At 36.3% G+C, this 19,143-nt stretch overlaps 3 protein-coding genes across 3 annotated transcripts in view; all 3 read right to left on the reverse strand.

Moving 5' to 3' along the window:
* Positions 1 to 3,784, reverse strand: part of LOC107704165 (cAMP-specific 3',5'-cyclic phosphodiesterase 4D) — a 242,312-nt gene extending 238,528 nt beyond the window's left edge. The window contains exon 1 of the mRNA XM_016507033.1: positions 3,659 to 3,784. The gene's annotated coding sequence lies outside the window, so the exon portion shown is untranslated. The remainder of the gene's footprint in view (positions 1 to 3,658) is intronic.
* A 6,072-nt stretch (positions 3,785 to 9,856) lies between these two features.
* LOC107704111 (DEP domain-containing protein 1B-like) lies at positions 9,857 to 16,877 on the reverse strand. Its single transcript, XM_016506966.1, has 11 exons — positions 16,866 to 16,877; positions 15,809 to 16,074; positions 15,445 to 15,583; positions 14,332 to 14,459; positions 14,128 to 14,258; positions 13,985 to 14,032; positions 13,112 to 13,252; positions 12,184 to 12,350; positions 11,831 to 12,007; positions 10,554 to 10,745; positions 9,857 to 10,245 (listed from the first exon to the last, which is right to left on the reverse strand). The coding sequence occupies exons 1-11, from the start codon at positions 16,875 to 16,877 to the stop codon at positions 10,081 to 10,083; spliced, it is 1,566 nt and encodes a 521-aa protein (XP_016362452.1). The 3' UTR covers positions 9,857 to 10,080.
* Positions 16,878 to 16,988: 111 nt separating this feature from the next.
* LOC107704168 (elongation of very long chain fatty acids protein 7-like) overlaps positions 16,989 to 19,143 on the reverse strand; it is a 3,517-nt gene continuing 1,362 nt past the window's right edge. Inside the window, exons 4-8 of the mRNA XM_016507043.1 lie at positions 19,013 to 19,093; positions 18,861 to 18,917; positions 18,668 to 18,773; positions 17,544 to 17,680; positions 16,989 to 17,436 (exon numbers count right to left, since the gene is read on the reverse strand). Of these exons, the coding sequence (XP_016362529.1) occupies positions 17,224 to 17,436; positions 17,544 to 17,680; positions 18,668 to 18,773; positions 18,861 to 18,917; positions 19,013 to 19,093 (594 nt within the window). The 3' untranslated portion in view covers positions 16,989 to 17,223. The remainder of the gene's footprint in view (positions 17,437 to 17,543; positions 17,681 to 18,667; positions 18,774 to 18,860; positions 18,918 to 19,012; positions 19,094 to 19,143) is intronic.

A 19,143-nucleotide genomic window follows, 5' to 3' on the forward strand; every position in this document is an offset into this window, starting at 1 on the left:
GTAAACAACGATGTCGGATGATTTTGAAGTTGGAGGAGAAAATGCGATGGAGTTTTTCACCCTACCCAACCTTTCTGAACCGGAGTACACAGACGTAGGGCTAACCGTACGTGACCTTTTCAACGTGATTACGTAATGCGTGAATTTGTAGACGGGCATCGCGGAGCTCGTGAAAGACGGGCATTTGTGGTAAAAAGTAATACATTTTTATTTTATTTCATTTTTTTTTAGAAAATAACAGATCGTTTTGCTAGATAAGACCCTTATTCCTCAGCTGGGATCGTGTAGAGCTCTTTGACTTTAAGCATGTACCCTGGAGTCATAAAGGAAACACAAACAAAGAACAACGTCCACAACGGAGGCTGTTTTCTAGATTCCCAAAATTGGCCGAATGCAATGTTTTATGTGTTTCACACCTCACTGTGTTTGCTCATTTTCATTGAATCACATGTAATGGGGACACTAACAGCAAAAGAACAACATTGTGATACGCAATTTGCCTTGTCACAAAACCCATTATATTGATGCAGATTGGCCTAATTTAGAAACAACATGAGTGTGGCCTGTCAGCCGATATCAGCGTCTTGTCTTGGCTCAAAGGAATTGCGGTACTCGAGTGTATAATCTTGCCAAATAAGGTTCTTGCAAACAAACAAAGGGATGCAGCAAAGGAACTGATCCTTGTTTAAATATTCAGCATGCTATGATGGTGATCAATGCAAACCATGATGCAAAACAGGCTTCATGTCAGTGTTTAAGCAGCCCAGCTGGTGTGAGCATTACAATTGTAATTGCTGCATGTTCAGAGCGCAAAAGCTGCAAGGAATGAAGTCATTTTTTACAACTTAGAAAAAAAATTTTTTTGTCTGTCCCAAGGGATGAGCTACTGTAACCTCATGCATCTCATGAAACGAGCAAGATGATGTGACTGTTTGCGACAAGGAAATGGGTTAAAAACAGCTCGTCGGGGAATCTGTGAGAGTCGACATGAACTTGTGCTGACGCGTTTCTGCTTATCCCAAAGAAAACAGTGACGAGCTTTGAGTGCCAGTGGGTGTTGTTTTTACGTGCCTGTAGCTCACAAAGGGTTGGGAAAGGCGTGAGAAAATGTGATATGTGCCGTGTACCATCAATATAGTCATTTCCCCTCTGACTCCTCAGTAAACTACAAATTCAAAATAATAGCTCTGTAAATTATTGGTAGAGATCTGTTTTCTAAGAGCCAAATGGCTTAAAGATATGCAAGTACAGTATAATGTTAAAAGCAATTATTTTAAACACGGTTCCCGTTCATTAAAAAAAGCATTTGGAGGGGAAATCTATCATGCAAAACCAATGTAATAGATCAGGAATCAGTTACATATTAAGTACTAATTTGAATATTGTTTCTATGGCCTTGACCTTAATGGCTTCTCTTAAGAGTATGATGTGCTGGCCGTGCAGTATGGTTGCAAAATTCAATTTAACTGCTAAAGTATGGCAAGTCAGGTTTGTTTTGAATGGATAACGTGATCAAAAAACTATTTCCTGCGTCCCACCCAAACAATCTCAATGATCATGGCCGCTGTTCATGCACAAGATGCGCCAAAGTCACCAAGAATATCATGAAAAAGTTCATATTAATCAATTTGTAGCTTTTAATAAGTCCACTTATAGTGTTAGTCAAGGTTTCTTACGTCAAAAACAGTCATAATTAGGTATTACATTATCATTTTCCACCCTCTACTGAATTACAGACGTCATCATGAAATGGTCTGACATGCATTGATTCATTGTTCAAGTAATTAAACCAGCAATTAGTACACTGAGTCAACCAAGCCATTGTTGCTAATTTCCCCTGAAAGGTGTAAACAGCATCCTAAAACAGCTGCTGTGTCTCGTTCCATTCCCTAGTTCCCTAGTCTTGATCTACTAAACATCGGGACCATGATTACCTCACTTCCAGCTGTGAAAGTACAGTGCCAAACTCAACAAATAAGGATTTTTCTTCTGCTGGACCAAACTGGCCACCACAAAAAAAAAAAAAAAAGATTAATTTTTATTTATAGATTATAGCATTGTATTTTTTTTATATTTGCTAGGGGGAAAATGGCATTTCTTTCAATGTTCCAGTGTTAAGTGTTCTATACAAAAACAATCTTTACAAACATAAAATGTTCAACACGCTCTACAATTAAAATGTAACTCCATAAACTCAATAAATGATTAGTTAACTTCCAGAATAAAAATGCCCTGATAATTTAGTTTTTGAGGAAAACATTCCAGGATTTTTCTCTATATAATGGACTCCAATGGGCTGAAGGTCCAAATTGCAGGTTCAAAGGGCTCTACACGATCCCAGCCAAGGAATAAGGGTCTTATCTAGCAAAACGATCAGACATTTTCTAAAAAAAAATGTTTTTATTTATATACTTTTTAACCACAAATGCTCGTCTTGCACTAGCTGGACTTCACGCGTGACGTAATCACGTTGGAAAGGTCACGCGTGATGTAGACGGAAGTACCGACCCAGTGTTTACAAAGCGAACGTGCAAAGAAAGTCAAACGCCCTTTACAAAAAAAGGTAAAACAACGATGTCGGATGATTTTGAAGTTGGAGGAGAAAATGCGATGGAGTTTTTCACCCTACCCAACCTTTCTGAACCGGAGTACACAGACGTAGGGCTAACCGTACGTGACCTTTTCAACGTGATTACGTAATGCGTGAATTTGTAGACGGGCATCGCGGAGCTCGTGAAAGACGGGCATTTGTGGTAAAAAGTAATACATTTTTATTTTATTTCATTTTTTTTTAGAAAATAACAGATCGTTTTGCTAGATAAGACCCTTATTCCTCAGCTGGGATCGTGTAGAGCTCTTTGAAGCTGCACTGAAACTACAATTTGGACCTTCAGCCCATTGAGCACCACTGAAGTCCATTATATGGAGAAAAATACTGGAATGTTTTCCTCAAAAACCTTAATTTCTTTTCAACTAAAGAAAGAAAGACATAAAAATATTGGATGACATGGGGGTGAGTAAATTATCAATAAATTTTTCTTCTGGAAGTGAACTAATCCTAACAGACAACAAAATGGCAAAACATCAGAAATAATAACTTAAAAAAAAAAAAACGTACGAAACCTTATCAGCGGAATTAGCAACAATGTAGAATACATTACAGAAAATCAACCACGCAATATCTAAAAATTAAAAAAAAAAGTTCAAGGCATACAAATGTATGTACACGGTCAATGGTCCGAAATGCCCTAGGCCCTATGACAGTTTTTCAACAGGCCCTAAACTCTCTCAATGTCCATGTTCACTTGTTTTATTGAGCGTTTGAGGAATTAAAAGGGAGCAAACTTTCCAGTGCGCTTCCAATGGCCGGCATTTTGGTCAGTGGACTGACTGCTGAACTAGAGAGCTTAATACGCCACGCCCAGTAAAAATAGTTCAATAATGGCTTGAGTTTGGGGCGGGACAATTATGCACGTAACGTGAGAAATATTCGGGGACATTATTATTTTTGCGGTTCCGTTTGACTAGCTAACACCGCAGAAACCACCTTTCAGTTCAAATGCTGTTTTACCGCTGATTCTTTAACATTTATATACATGACACCTGAAATGACCGACCAACTGCTTAGCAAGTGAATTGATTAACATGGCGTACTCACAAGCTGTGGGGCCCAATATATTATTAATTTGCCATCCTTCAAAAACGGGCGCCTTATGATGCTGCTGCATTTCATTTTGGGCAATTAGCAAAACAATCCGTGCTAAATCTTTGGCTAAATGTACCGCGCAAACTGAAAATGGGCGGTATTTACCTTCCTGGACCTAGTCTGTAATTGGTCGAGAACAATGGGTCTAAATAATAATTATATTTTAACACTTCACGATATATTTTTAATGTAAATGTATATTAAAAACTATAAATATAATTAGTCTGGTGTAAATTATTTTTAAAAATAGTGCTTTACGTTGACGGCGTGGTCACGTGGTACCTATTACTTTTCTCAGCGCTGGTCAGGATGGCTCAATCCTAACAGTTTATGATGAGAAATGTTTAATTTTATTTCAGTTATCAATTCTTTATATTAAAGAGATACAAATAATATACTTTCTAGTGAAAAAATGTGTCAAATGTGTACAAATAAATAAATAAATAAATAAAGATTAGATTTGAATGCGTTCAAATGGTGTATTCGGCTTTCTGAACGGCTGAGCGCCACCTTGAGGAAAAACAACAACTTTATTTTTCCTAGGAAACAGTTATTGGCTATAACGTGTGTGCTTATTGTTCTGACAACGCAACAAAGAGGATTTCTGAAGGACCAGTTCTGCAGCTTAGTGTTTAGTAGTAAATAACCTGCTGTAAGCTATCCCTCTACTTACGCTCTTGCGTACAAACGTGGCGCCTGTGGATGCGTCACGTCAGGTTTGACGTCAATGACATCAGACGTCAGTGACGTTTGAATGAAATTTTCAAAACACACTTCAAGACAGTTTCGCCTAAATGTTTCCTTATCCTCACATTTTTTAATTATGTATTTGCATAACCTAATTTTCTTATTTATGCTTAGCATATACACAGCCATAGCTATGCATTCAACCAGATGAATGGTGAATCTGTACTTCTCTTTCATTAGCACTAATCTAATGGTACATTAGCTGTCTGAGAAATGGCACTACAATATCCTCACTACAATAGCTGATTGCATAACTGCGCCTGCTTTTGATAAATGTGTATATTTGGAGCATATAATAACAGCCCACCTGAATGTTACAATGGCAGCCTTTTTCTTTAAGTAGACTCAAAATGAATATTTTTCAGTAGAGATGTAGTGTTCAGTTTGCCTGCAGACAGCATTGATTGTTGTGCAACACAGACGTGCTTTTGTTTGTCAGACTGAATCATTGAACTTAGTGTGATGAATGGCTGGCAAAACTCCAGTTTGGTGCAAATATTGATCAATACGCTCACTGATAGGCCTACTAGTACTGAACATGGTATGATGCCTGCAGTGTTGTTGTGCAGGTCACGCAACAATTTCAGTCTGCGTTCACAGATACAGGAGCAGTTCATGATGATGATATACAAAAATATCGTTTTTCAGTTATTTGCGATTTCAGGATGAGTTACTCATGCATGAAATCCTAATAAACTGGCTGCAAAAGCACAGTTAAAATTTGCTATGGTATTTTTTACAAAGTATTTTAATGTTATGTTTATTTTCAGACTCATTTATTTAATATTGAGACGTATTAAAATGTACAATACTGTAAAAAATACACTGAATGTAGAATTTGAGCATCCTCACTGAATAAATCAAGCATAATGCTTGATTATAAGAATTTTTTTTTTACTGGGACTCTATAACAAAACCAATGGTCTTTATTCATCTCCTAAAACCAGTCAATAAAAAAATAAAGAACTCTTCCAGAAAATGAATTTACATTTATTAATTCTATATTCAGTGTCAATTTTGAAGGTAATTTTGATCACTGTCTAACTTTTGCTATCATATTGTAAATGTATTATCTATTGCATTATATATTGATGTGATTGCATAATATATTGCATGTGTTTGTATAGGGTTATAGTTAACTAAAACTAAAACCACAAAAAAAAACATTACTGGAAATAAAACAAACATTAACTCAGTGTTATTTTAGTTATTTATATACTATTATAGTCCTTATTAATATTTTGAATTGCTTTTAATTTTATCATTTCAGTTTTTGTTTTTATTTCAGTTAAATTATTAGTAATTTTGTTATGAGGTTTTGTCAATTTTACTAGTTTTTTATTACTATTTAGGTTTAATTTAATTTTAGTTTTCGTTTAATTCATTTTTAGTTTTTATTTATATATTTATTTATTTATTTTTAGGAATTTTAACAAACTAAACGAAAATATAATAGAAATATTGCCTTGGCAATTAACTGTTTTCATCTAATACTTATATTTTACTTGAGCATTATTTTAATTAACAAAAATATTTTAATAGTTTTAGTTTTAGTTAATGATATAAACCCTGAACTGAAATCAAATCAAATATATAAAATGTAATAAAATTAAACTTTTTTTCAGTTCGTTTCCAAGGCAACATTTCTCATTTTCATTTAGTTTAACTTGACAAAAATAACTAAAAATGAAACCACACATAATCATTTCTAAAACGTTAACTATAGTATCTCAGTGATACTACTGTAAATTTCCCCTTAAACAATCCAGTACTAAAATAACATTGATCTGTATCTCTAGTAAGTGTCATAGAAAAATTTATTTTATATACTATAGCATGATGTTTTATGGTAATGCTGATAAGCCATGTAGATGAAACTTTTAAATAAATCATTCAACATACTGTATACTGTATGCTCAGCTAAAATCAAAACTAAAATTCATGAAATGTCGTAATGACTTTAAAGGAACTTTTTGACCTTTTGACTGCACAGAACCTTAGGGTTCTTTTGATTACAATATGGAACTTTTTATCACATGCTTCTGCACTGTATTCTCATGCTCTGCTATATTTAAACTCCAGCGTCTCTCTCTTGTCTCCGGCTGAGCTGAACCTGGATGGAGCCCGCCCCGGAGGCTTTAGATATTGATCACCGGCTAGAAAGGAAAGTGACCTTCAAAAACTCTATCTTCAACTTGGCGGATGATTCACTGCCTTTGAACAGGCCGCTTAAAGAGATATAATTAATGCAGAAACCTGGGTGCCGACAGCATCTGATTACCTGGAATAGCCCAGGGGAGGCCGAGGCCTGGTGGGCCATTTCTGCGCGATCAAGGTCTGTTTCAACTCTGACACACATCACACAGAGAATTCACCGCATGCATGTACTTTGTTTATGTCAGGTGACTGGCTCATGAAGTAAGAAATATAATGCGTGAAATCACATGGATAATTATGTTCATTTGTGAGCATAATTACCACCGGTTTCATTTGATTTATTTGTACAATTGCATCTCCTTTTAGACATAATTAGAAGCGTGTGGATTTAGCAGGCATTATGCTTCTGACTACTGCATTTCAGGCCACATTTACATGAGGATGTGCGTGCAACATGAAGAAATAAGCTATTAGGGTTTAATTTCCATGTCTTTGGCAGCAAGTCTCTTTGTTGCTGTATAAATGCCACACTACAGAAGGACATGAGAGTGTTTGAGGTGTATTATAGGAGACTTGAAAGATGTATCTACTAATATTAACCTGTATGAAGCTGTAGGTTCATATGAGATCATATGCCATTGTGCACACAAGAGTGAACAATGCTGGACACGAATGACCTTCTGAAACGTCTCGGTTTCAGTTCAGTTCAGTTAAGCTTTGTTGGCATGACAATTGGAGTATAGTATTACCAAAGCATTGTAACATTATTTTTATATGCAAAATGCTTATAAGATAATGATAAAAAGAACAATGAAAGGGAAAATGGAAAACAGATGACTCTTTTAAAAGTATTATTATTATTATTAATTTTCTGAAAATACAGCAGGTTTCCAATGATGTTTTTCTAAAAGAGATTGATTATTAGTTCTCTACTGACCTCTTGAGTAAGAAAGCTGAAATACACCTCAGGACAAAAATATGGTTTATTGAACAGTAAGTGCAAAAAAACAAAACAAAAACAAACAAAAGAAAAAACAACAACAAATATATCTTGATTTAAGAATGTCCAGATATTTGAATTGGAAAACAAGACAAAAAACAGTAAGTGCAAAAAAACAAAACAAAAACAAAAACAACAACAAATATATCTTGATTTAAGAATGTCCAGATATTTGAATTGGAAAACAAGACAAAAATACTGGAAGATTTTTGCAGTGCATGCAACATTTAATGTCATGACCTTATGAATTTAAGACTTTTAAGACCGTAATTTGTGGAAGGGTGAATTAATACCTTTTTAAGACCTGCATAAACCCTGCATCTGCCTTTCAGTTGTAGTGGTAGAGTTATTGGTTTATGTTTAGCATGTCTGTCAGCCTGAAATATTATGTAAACAGGCTGAAGAAAAAAAAAAAGTGCAAGATAACATCATGTAATTATATCGATTTATTTTTTTTTCCAATTCCATATTTGTGATCACAGTGCAGACGTCCAAATCAGTAACAATAACTCCAGAATCTGTACAAAATCAAAACACAAAACTTTGAAAAAGTGATACAGAATGACACTGAATTCGATCCAGCATTGTATTAAAATTAAAATCCATTATTTCAGAAACACATAAAAACATGTAAAAGCTGCCAGCTGAATCCAGTTTACAGAGAATACCAGTGAAGATTTAAACGGTATCTTTTTGATATACTTACAGTACCATGACAGAGTAGAACACAATCAGTTATAAATACTCAAGTGATAAAATGTAAAGGTTTTAATGCTACGTGACGTGTTCAAACATGACAAACTAGAACTACTTTAAAACCAAATACAATACAAATAAAGAACCAAATAAACATGGACAAGAGTATCACATACAAACCAGTGAAAACAGAGAACACTGAAGTATAAAAACACAGCGAGATAGAAATATACTGTAGCCTGTAGTGCCTCAGTAGTTGCTGTGACACAGACATCTACCTGACAGAACTTATAAATCTATTCAAAGTATAAAATCAGAGTTTTCAAAAGCTATTTTCTGGTGACCGGCACTTATTTCCTCTGGCTGATTATCAGTGACAGCATGATCTAGCAGGACTGAGAACTTAACAGCTGATAGACGACACCTGCAGCTGGAGGTAAAACTAAACCAATTACAGCTCCTTAAAAATAGAACGCAACTGATTGTAAATGTTGCAGATTATTTACATCAAACAAATAAAATCAACAAGCACTATGGAGGCCCTCTGGGTGCGTTTCTGGTTATAATGAAATGTTATTTTATAGATAAATCTTTTTTTTATTATTATTTTCAGGCCCATTCCTACACAAGACACTACAGGTGAATAGGGAATTTTGATACATTTCTGAAATGTTATGTTTAAATGTGCAAATGAAGTATTATCTATTTACATATGCACTAATTTGCATTCATTTCCAAAATAGGAACTAGACATTAGATAAAGCCAGGTTTAAAATTCTGGTTTCATTATGCTGACATATTAGAGTTAAAGGTTTTTAAAGAAGGGATTTGGGATTTTTCCTTTTATCACTCCATAAATCAGAAAATACTGTCAAAACAGCCAGAAACAAAGGAGAAAAAAACTCACGACATTAATACAGATATGCACTGTAATTGAAATCTACAAATGCAAATAGATAAAGTGTAATAAAATAAACACTTAAATGTGTATTTTGGATGTTTTCTTTCCACTAGTCTGAAAGTAGGCATGTTAAAGGGTTCCTATTATGCTCTTTTACAAAGTCTTGATTTTGTTTTGGGGGTGTACTAATCCCTTACCATAGCCACCTACGAGCTTCAGTGTAAATATTGCGTCAAAATCAAATCAATTTGAGTGCGATTTAAACCCGGATGATTGTAACCACTCTAAGTTCGTCTGGCTTGGGAAAGCTAGCGTGTCTCCGACAGAGTGATAACACTCGTTGCCTTCTCTAGTGCAGCTCAACCAGGTCTCGTCCCATTCGTCGATACTTGTGATATCACAAATCCCGGAAAATATGCATTGTAGTCCAAACGAGTCGTTCGTTGTAGTTTTTGAAAAGTGATTTCTGTTAAATAAAATATCTCCTTTTGAATTGGACTTTGAGCTTTGTAACTTTGCAGATCTTTTTTATGCTCAAACAGCAACATTACAGACTAACTAAAGTTGAAAAAGTGAAAAAGCATAATAGGACCCCTTTAAGAAAGCAAAAATAGTCAAAAATCTCAAAATTGACTAGTGCATGAAAAAACAGTGGTTTTGCCTGTAATGTCTTCTTTCTTGTCCTAAAAGGCTCCAATGCACAGCATTATACTTTATTTAATCCATCTGATCACTGATGAGGTGAATTTAGTGTTATTTAGATTCAGGATGTCCTAGCAGAATGCAACCTTTAATATTCAGTAACATCTCTCCTTGATAATAATACTTAACACGGTCGTCCCTAGCGTCAAACTGAGCACTCTGAGCGCTGACTCAAGCCCGAAAGCTCCAGCTCCTCTGGAAGGGCTGGAAGGGTTTTTTCAGCGTGAGGAACATCAGCTGAGGTTTGAGTCTCTGGGGTCTCTCTGGGAAAACCGCCGCCTCGCTTTCAGCGGTGGGAAAGCGTCTACGGTAGATGTCAGGGTGAGATCTCTGGAACTGACAGTTAAGAAAAAAAAAATCACACAGGGGAAAAGAAACAGAGTGTATCACAGATTTCAAAGTTTCTGAAATTTGCGGTTGGGTTACTGAACACGTCGGCCTTTTAGAACAACATGTAGTTCGACATTTAAAGAAATGTTCAGGGTAAAACAAATCAAGCTCTATAAAGACAGCATAACTCAATTCAATCACACCATTATAAGTCTACTGTAATAATTACATTTCACAGTTTTCCTGTAGTAATGCACACCATGTGACAGATAGCCCTTTAGTCCCTAAGTAATGTAAAAAGGATCCGTTCTTACCTGCTTCAGCTTCTTCTTCTTGTCTTTGATAGACATGTTCTTGTCTTCTATGATGTTCTCCAGTAGTTCCACCATGGCTCCTTGAGATCCAGAGACCCTCTGCAGCTCAAACTCCTCTCTGCTGATCTGTCTGCAGAACGAGTGAGGTGGAGACGCCATGGAGGTGTCCGTGTCTGTCCCAGCGTACTTTATCTTGAAGAAACCAAAGCATGCGAGGAGATCAGAATGTGGGGTGAGAAAGGAACATTCAAAGCTCATTCACTTCATAACAGGAAAAAAAAGCTACTTAACAAATTTCACCTTTGCATCTCTGAAAAACTTCATTTACTTAAAGAAAAAAGACAAAAACAACAGGGAATAACCAAAAGAGAAAACTTGCTGAAAATGTCCTCACCCTCAGGCCATCTAAGATGTAGGTGAGTTTGTTTGTTCATCAGAACAGATTTAGAGTCCATAATCCATAATATTGCTTTCTGAAAAAGTCATCTTGTCTGAATCAGGAGAGAAATATGCACAGATCAAGCACCGTTTAGAAGTGAAAATGGTCCAAAACATGGAGGAAGCTTTATTATAGATTATGGACTTGTATTTTGGCCAGAAGTGACTGTTTGAAGTTAAAAACGTCTTGATGATGAATTTGTTTCTTACAAACACACAGATATTGTTTTTATCAGCTGTTTGGACTCTCATTCTGACGGCACCCATTCACTGCAGAGGATCCATTGGTGAGCAAGTGATGCAATGCTACATTTCTCCAAATCTGTTCTGATGAAGAGACAAACTCATCTGCATCTTGGATGGCCTGAAGGTGAGTAAATTTTTTGCAAATTTTCATTTTTGGGTGAATTATTCCTTTAATGTTTCATTGCGTGTTCATGTGTTCACAACTAATGTTAACAGATCTTTGAATTATAAAAATGTATTAGTAAATGTAGAAATTAACATTAAAATTCCTAAATGCTGTTCATTGTTACTTCATTTTAACTAATGTAATTATTTCATGATGAAACCTTATTGTAAAAGTGCTACCAAATTTTCCTGGTCTTACTGTTTTTATTTTTACCAATTCTTCTCTGATGGTGTGTGGATGGACAAGAAAAATATCAAACCAAATAATATAATACAATCCCAATTAATGCAAATATCTACAATAATTTTTACATGAATTCCCACTTCATATTTTCTCTCAGAAATACACCAAAGAAGTTGTTGTGGGTGCCGTTTCATGATATTTTCAATCAATTATCAAGCATCAATGAACGACGTGGGATGCTGACCTGGGCTCTTCTGAGGTGAGACAGATGCTCCTCGACAGATTTTCGCAGGTTGGATGGCACCTTTAGCACACTGTCGTGGTTATCAATCATAAACGTGACCAGCTTGGCGGCCAACAGCTCGTCCAAGTCCACCTCATCCGCAGATCCCAGAATGCACCGCGAGAAGGTCTGGACCATCTGCACAGGAGCGAAGGAAGGCACCCACAAGAGACAGACCGTGTGAAAGCTGCTCATCAAATCTACTGAAAGCTGAGCTGAATTATACATTAACCATAATGTTTAAGGACTATCATTTATTTGGCAAATAATTAACTTGTAAAGAGAACATCTATCTGAGGAGGTGAGTGATTTACCAGGGTACGTGCTCCTATGGTGTCGTTCAGAGGTGGGAGAGAGGGGTTGGCACAGACTTTAGCCATCAGACGCATTAACAGCTGCAGTTTACGATGGTTGGCTGGAGGCAGCAGGAGGCCGCAGACCTGCAGCGCTTCAACCGCAACCGACTGCCGCTGCAGAAGCCCTGCGGGAGGAAAACAAGTTACAAGAACACCTAATTAACACAGAATTAGAATTTCTACTCATTCAGAGCCTAAGTGCTGTGAATCTTTACATGTTTTTTTTTCTTTCATTTTTTTGAATAATGAACTATAATAACGAATAATCCTTTAACCTAGGTATTGGTGTTTAAGTGTGTTTTTCAATAGCTGATGCCTATATATATATATATTACACACTTCTGTAATACTGTGTATTATATGATATACAACCTAGGGTCAGTAAGATCGTTTAAAAGTTTCTGAAAGAAGTATCTTATCCTCCCAAACACTGCATTTATTTGATCAAAAGGGATGTTGAAAACAGTTGCGCTGCTTTATATTTTTGTGGAAACTGTGATGCATTTCTTTTTGTCACGATTCTTTGATGAACAGAAATTTCAAAAGAACAGCAATTATTTGAAATAGAATCTTTTGTAACATTATAAATGTCTTTACTGTCACTTTTGATCAATTTAATGTATCCTTGCTGAATAAAAGTATGAAAGTATGAAAAAAGTATGAACTTACTGACCTCAAAATTTTGAATAGTAGTGTATATTTAATGCAAATACATTTTTATTTATTTATTCTCAATATTTGCTCAGAATTCATTCAAAGATATTTGAAAACAGGGAACTATAAATTCAGACTGTTTTCGCTCATCCTAATAATCTCAAAATGTACAAGTAATGACTGATTAAATACATCCAGCACTGATCATGTGAATAGCTTGTGCATCACTCACCCAAAATACTGACAAATATTTCATACAGATGGAAAGTCAAAAGTGGCTCTTTCAGTCTCTGAAAATGTTCTGCCACTGTCCTGAAGACGTCTCTCTCAAACCCTGGATACATGGGCTGCCTGGCCTCACTGCCATTGGGCCCTAAAATGATGTCAACGCAGAGATGCTTAAAAGTTAATACACAATTAAAGATGGACTATAATATATGCATACAGATATCATATTTAATTCAATATTAATATAATAAGCAGCTTGGCAACCTACACAAAGGCTAATTAATTATATTGCATGGCAAAATAATTGTTTATTGTGATTGTTAAAGGGGACATCGGATGCCCATTATCCACAAGCTGGTATGATTCTTTAGAGTCTTCGTGAAATGTCTGTAACATACTTTGGTTAAAATTCCTCAATAGTCGTGTAAAACAACACCCTTTTTACCTTGCCAAAAACAGCTCTGTTCACAGAGACTCATTTTGGTGCATGTCTCTTTAAATGATAATGAGCTCTGCTCACCCTGCCCCTCTCTTCCATGGGGCGTGTGGACTCAAGGCGCGTGAATTGCTGCCTTGGTCTCCATATATGACTCAGATGTGGTCTAATTCAAATAGCCAGCTATCTACGTAGAAACCGGCTGCAAATTGAAACCGCTCGCTGGATGACACAGTTTAAGACTCAGACAGCCCATAACAAACTGGCTGCATGTTTTCTTTTCAGCTTTTCTGAGCTGGCAGATGCACCAGACACCTAACTAAACCAAAAAAAGTAAAAAAGTGAACATTTCATCTGATGTCCCCTTTAATAGTGCATTATCTATTGAATATTTGTGTCTTTGATATGAATCATTATGGCAGCAGATGATCAGTCACTCACAGTTTGCCAGGCATTTCATTGCAGATAACACCCAATGAGGCAAGTCCTCTACAGAAAATAGATCAGAAACAACACCCAGAAAGAGATCCGTCAGAAATTAGCTGTAAGAACATTTCATGTGTTAAAATATAACCTCTGCTTGCCTGTTTTGTTCTTCAGCACAACAATCCCCTGCTTATTAACACCAAACACATTGTGAACGATGTGCTTCGGGCTCAGAAGTTTGGCATCTAAAACTCCGTCCAGAGACTGGAGACCCAAAACAGTCTGTAAACTAATAAAAGAGTTCATCTTAAAACCAAAACCCCTTTTTTGAGCAGGAATAGAGCTTCTCTTTTGATGCTTACTGTGTTAGTGTCATTGACTTCCATATCTGGTCCATGTGTTTCGGGGTTAATTCTCTCCTCCGGATTAAACGGCAATCAGGAACTTCACCGATGGCGATGCTGTGCCTCTTATTCCACGACTCGGAATTCTAGATCAAAATCAAAGTATATAAGTAAAAAAAAATGAACGTAAAGTTCCACAGTCCTTGTCAAAAGTTTGGTATGATTTTTTTTAATGTTTATAATGAAGTCTCTTCTGCTCACCAAGGCTGCATACATTTGATCAAAAAATACAGTAAAAACAGAAATATTGTGAAACATTATTCCAATTTGAAATAACCATTTTATATTTGAATATATTTTAAAATGTAATTTATTCCTGTGATCAAAGCTGAATTTTTAGCATCATTACTCCAGTCAGTGTCACATGATCCTTCAGAAAATAATCAAATATGCTGATTTGCTGCTCAAAAATATTTCTTCTTATTATCATAAATTCACCTATTGAACAGAGCCTTTTGTGTTGACGCCCAATTATGTTAGGCTCACAGCCATAACACAAAAGGGGTCAACACAAAAGGCTCTGTTCAAAAGGGGAATTTATTCAAATACAATAACCTAACATAGCATGCCGGAGAAAAAGTCGGGAAAACAGAAAATAAAACAAATGGTAGCGCAACTGGACCTCCACTAAAAATCCTGCCACCCCGATGTGGCAACGAGACTTCTTATAGCCACGCTCGTATGGTCCACAGGTGTAGAGGATCTGCTCATAAGACGAAACAAATCATTACAAAAGGGAAAAAATAACCAATTAAAGGCACAATATGTAATTTTTTGCCACTAGAGGGCGCGTATTCAAAACAAACAAAGAAACAAAGGCGTAGTTTGATGACGCCGTGACTGAGTGTGGAATCATGGGAGTTGTCGTCTTCATCCCCAAAGCCGAAGTAATAACAAAATCTTACATATTGTGCCTTTAAACTACACACATGTAACAATGTTGAAAACAGTTGTGCTACTTGTTTTTACTGTTATATAGGCACATAAATGTGGCCTTGGTGAGCATAAGAGACTTCATTAAAACCATTAAAAATGGTAATGTTTCCAAACTTGTTCCACAGCCAAATGTACCATAAGAGGCTTTATTGGGATCTTCTCCGGCACTGCTATCTCCTCATAATCGTCCCAGCGTGGGATTCTGGGTACTGAGCGGTGATCTCTTACAGGTAGACGCACAGGAACGGGCTTTAGAGGTGATTGTGGGGGAAATCTGACACATTTAAAGCATTTATTATTATTTAGAAAAACATTTATTATTTATTATAATGCAAAATATATATATATATATATATATACTGTATATATATATATATATATAATATATACTTTTTCTATTGCGCTTTATACAATACAGATTGTTTTAAAGCAGCCTCACATTAATGAAGAGGAAAATAACAGTGATAATGTTGTAAATGTAATTTTTGAAAGAAAGCACCTGTATAAATGTCCACTGTCCTCGAAGTCCTCTTTACCAAATCGGCCTTTGACGTCCTCGATGACGTGATTTTTGAGGAATTTTCGGAGTAACTGGAGCGTTTGGTAGCGCGTCACCTCCGGTCCGAAGTTCTGGTTTTGTCTGAGCAGTTCGTGGAGGAAATCGACAGCCTCGGCTCCTGTGAAACTGTGATCGTAACTCCTGAAATGAGCCCAGTGACGTCTGATTGGCATTCCACCACGGAAGAGCCTAATGGTCTCATTCCACTGGGGGAAAAAAAATCTGAATTTACCATTAATGCTGTTTTAACTGCAAACTGTTGAGAGGTGGTGCATTTACATTGTAACACCTTTGTGTTAGTTCTTTTAATTAATATTTTGGTGTGTCTATGGGTCAAAGACGTCCGAGAAGGCCCATTTTGGTGTCTGCAACAAATTAAATTTACAAAAGCGATTTTATATACATAGAAAGCATATTAATTGACATAATAAAATGTCAAAATATGGGTGAAATACTGTTCCATCATCATTCAGCATAACCAGTGTTGGGGGTAACGCATTACAAGAAACGCGAGTTACGTAATCAGATTACTTTTTTCAAGTAACTAGTAAAGTAATGCATTACTTTTTAATTAGACACTCGTAAAGCACAAGAAAACCAAGAGAAAGTGACAAATAATTTATTTTGTTTCACTATAAAACTCAATTTCTTTTTCACAGAATTGGAAGTTAATTTAAAAAGACAAAAACAAGGAAAAATCCTGTAACATTGTTCTGGTCTTCCTTAGAACAGTAGAACATAAAAGCATAATGGGTAATTCCTACAGATCAATATCATTTAAAAAGATCACATTAAGAAAACAGCAACATTAAATAGAGAATAAATAAATCACACAGCATAAATCACTGACAAAATAACTTCAGATGATGTCACTTCTGCGGTAAACGTTCAGGTTCGAGCACAACCAGGTAGATCAGTCAAGCGTTCCTCAAGGGTCAAAGGGCTTCAGGCTACAAACATAACCTTCAAAAACCCTTTTAGTGAAACTTCAAATCACCTTTGCTCTCATAACTTTTCAGATCTGGCCAGCAGTTCAATCATACTCCAAAGCGGAGAAACTCAATATTTACAGGTAAATTAGAGGATATAGGATGAAAATACTGTACTTCCCACCCCATACTCATTTCAAAGCCTTAAGTGACGACCACAAAAAACAACAAAAAACAAAAAGGAGGACAGCATCTCTAGTGAAACACCAGTGTGCAAGTTCGGACGTCTTAAATCCAGTGATAAGGTGGGTGTATTCCACATTAGTTTTAACATAAAACAGGGAAGTGGAACTTGAATGGATGAAATAAAAAGGAATATTCCAACTTAATAGGTTAGAGCTTCACTTTTAGGTGGCCAATGGAAAATCACTCATATTTCTTGAGAAGGTAGTTTCCATTCTGGAGAACCTTGGGTACCCTCTTGCCCTTGGTGTAGGCGTGATAGTAGAAGTTGAGGAACAGGACCAGGAAGATCAGCCCATATGAACCGATGACGTAGAGGAACACAGGAAACTGGTAAGAACAGTCCTTCATGAAGAACAACTGGCCAATGTGAGTGGTGACCAGCACAAACTGAATCTGACATAAACAGAAGAACAGAGTTAGAACCAGTTTAGGGTTCAGACGTCAAAAGCCTGGATTTCAACAAAGGACATTGGAGATGGGTAGATAAGCTTATAACTTACCAGCTGGATAGTGGTCATATACTTTTTCCACCACAGGTACTTCTGGTAGGCAGGTCCCAGGGCTGAGAGAGCATAGTAGGTGTACATTATGACATGGACGACGCAGTTCAGCAGGGCATGGAAGGTTCCCAGACCACCTAAGAAAGCAAAATATGCACTGCTTTTATTGTCCTCATTTGTAAGTCGCTTTGGATAAAAGCGTCTGCTAAATTACTAAATAAATAAATAAAAATACACCATTAACACTTAACATCAGGTATAGATGACCCAAAAATGAGAACAAAATTAAGTTGCATAGACATTTTATCCTTTGCATACAAGCAAAGTGGAAGACCACAGCTGTCAAGCACCTTCAAGTCATGCTGTCCGGCTTCAGAAGACTAGTGTACTATATTTACCAAGTCATAAGGACCATTTTTAGCATACATATGAGTAAATGCGCTTTCATTTAGGGTTAATTAAAGGGATCGTTTACCCAATAGTTACAAATTTGTCTTTAACTCACCCTTGTGGGTTTATAAAATATGACTTTGGTTAATAGTCAAAACAAAATTGAGATTGAGTTTTTGGTCCCTCCATTGAAAGCCAAGGTAACAAAAACTTGCGAGATCCGAAAAGATCATAAAGGTGTTGTAAAACAAATCCATATGAATCAAGTGGTTTAAAAAAAAATCATAAGGACCATTTTTAGCATACATACGAGTAAATGCGCTTTCATTTAGGGTTAATTAAAGGGATCGTTTACCCAATAGTTACAAATTTGTCTTTGACTCACCCTTGTGGGTTTATAAAATATGACTTTGGTTAATAGTCAAAACAAAATTGAGATTGAGTTTTTGGTCCCTCCATTGAAAGCCAAGGTAACAAAAACTTGCGAGATCCGAAAAGATCATAAAGGTGTTGTAAAACAAATCCATATGAATCAAGTGGTTTAAAAAAAAAAAAAAAAAAAAAAAAAAAAAAGCCTTTTTGGATCCAAGTTTGGTTGTCTGGACTTTCAGTGGAGGGAGAAACCTCTCAGTTTTGAAGATTAACCAGAGTTATATGGGTTTGGAATGAAGGCGAGGACAATTTGTATTTTTGGGTGAATGATCCCTTTAAGTGTCAGTCTCATAATACTTTACCTGGGGCGAATCTGACCCCAAACCACCAGGTGAAGGGCATGATGGAGTGATGGAAGACGTGAAGGAAAGTAACCTGGCTGTTCTTTTTCCTCAGGACAAAGAAAATCTATGAAGGCGAGGAACATGTTTAGCATTGATAGTCCATTAGAAAGGCTTAATTTTCTTGTTCTGAATACAAAAGAAGCCCACTTACAGTGTCAAGCATCTCAATGAACTTGGAGAAATAGTACAGCCAGCAGGTCCATGCCATCTACAAGGAAACAAGATGGTTAAGGACGTGTCAAATTGTTGCACGCGTCATCGGCAACAAATGCACTGTTACAAGAATTTGCTCCATTCACATACCCGGAGAGCCTGAGGAGAACTGGAATAATCCACGAGGTCACACCCGTAGGTGTAGCCGTTCGCCCAACCAGACATGAGAAACTGTAAAAGGAAGAAGACACATTCTGATAAACATGCAACAATAGAGAAAA

This window comes from Sinocyclocheilus anshuiensis, unplaced genomic scaffold, assembly GCF_001515605.1.
Source record: "Sinocyclocheilus anshuiensis isolate Anshui unplaced genomic scaffold, SAMN03320099.WGS_v1.1 scaffold690, whole genome shotgun sequence".
NCBI classification, from domain to species: Eukaryota; Metazoa; Chordata; class Actinopteri; order Cypriniformes; family Cyprinidae; genus Sinocyclocheilus; species Sinocyclocheilus anshuiensis.

What these genes read in the sequence shown, in the direction of transcription:
- LOC107704111 (XM_016506966.1), bottom strand. An exon ending in GACAGTGGACATTTATACAG is followed by an intron (nt 15,584 to 15,808) that starts GTGCTTTCTTTC and finishes TAAATGTGTCAG; the next exon opens with ATTTCCCCCACAATCACCTC. An exon ending in TCCCAATAAAGCCTCTTATG is followed by an intron (nt 14,460 to 15,444) that starts GTACATTTGGCT and finishes ATTTTGATCTAG; the next exon opens with AATTCCGAGTCGTGGAATAA.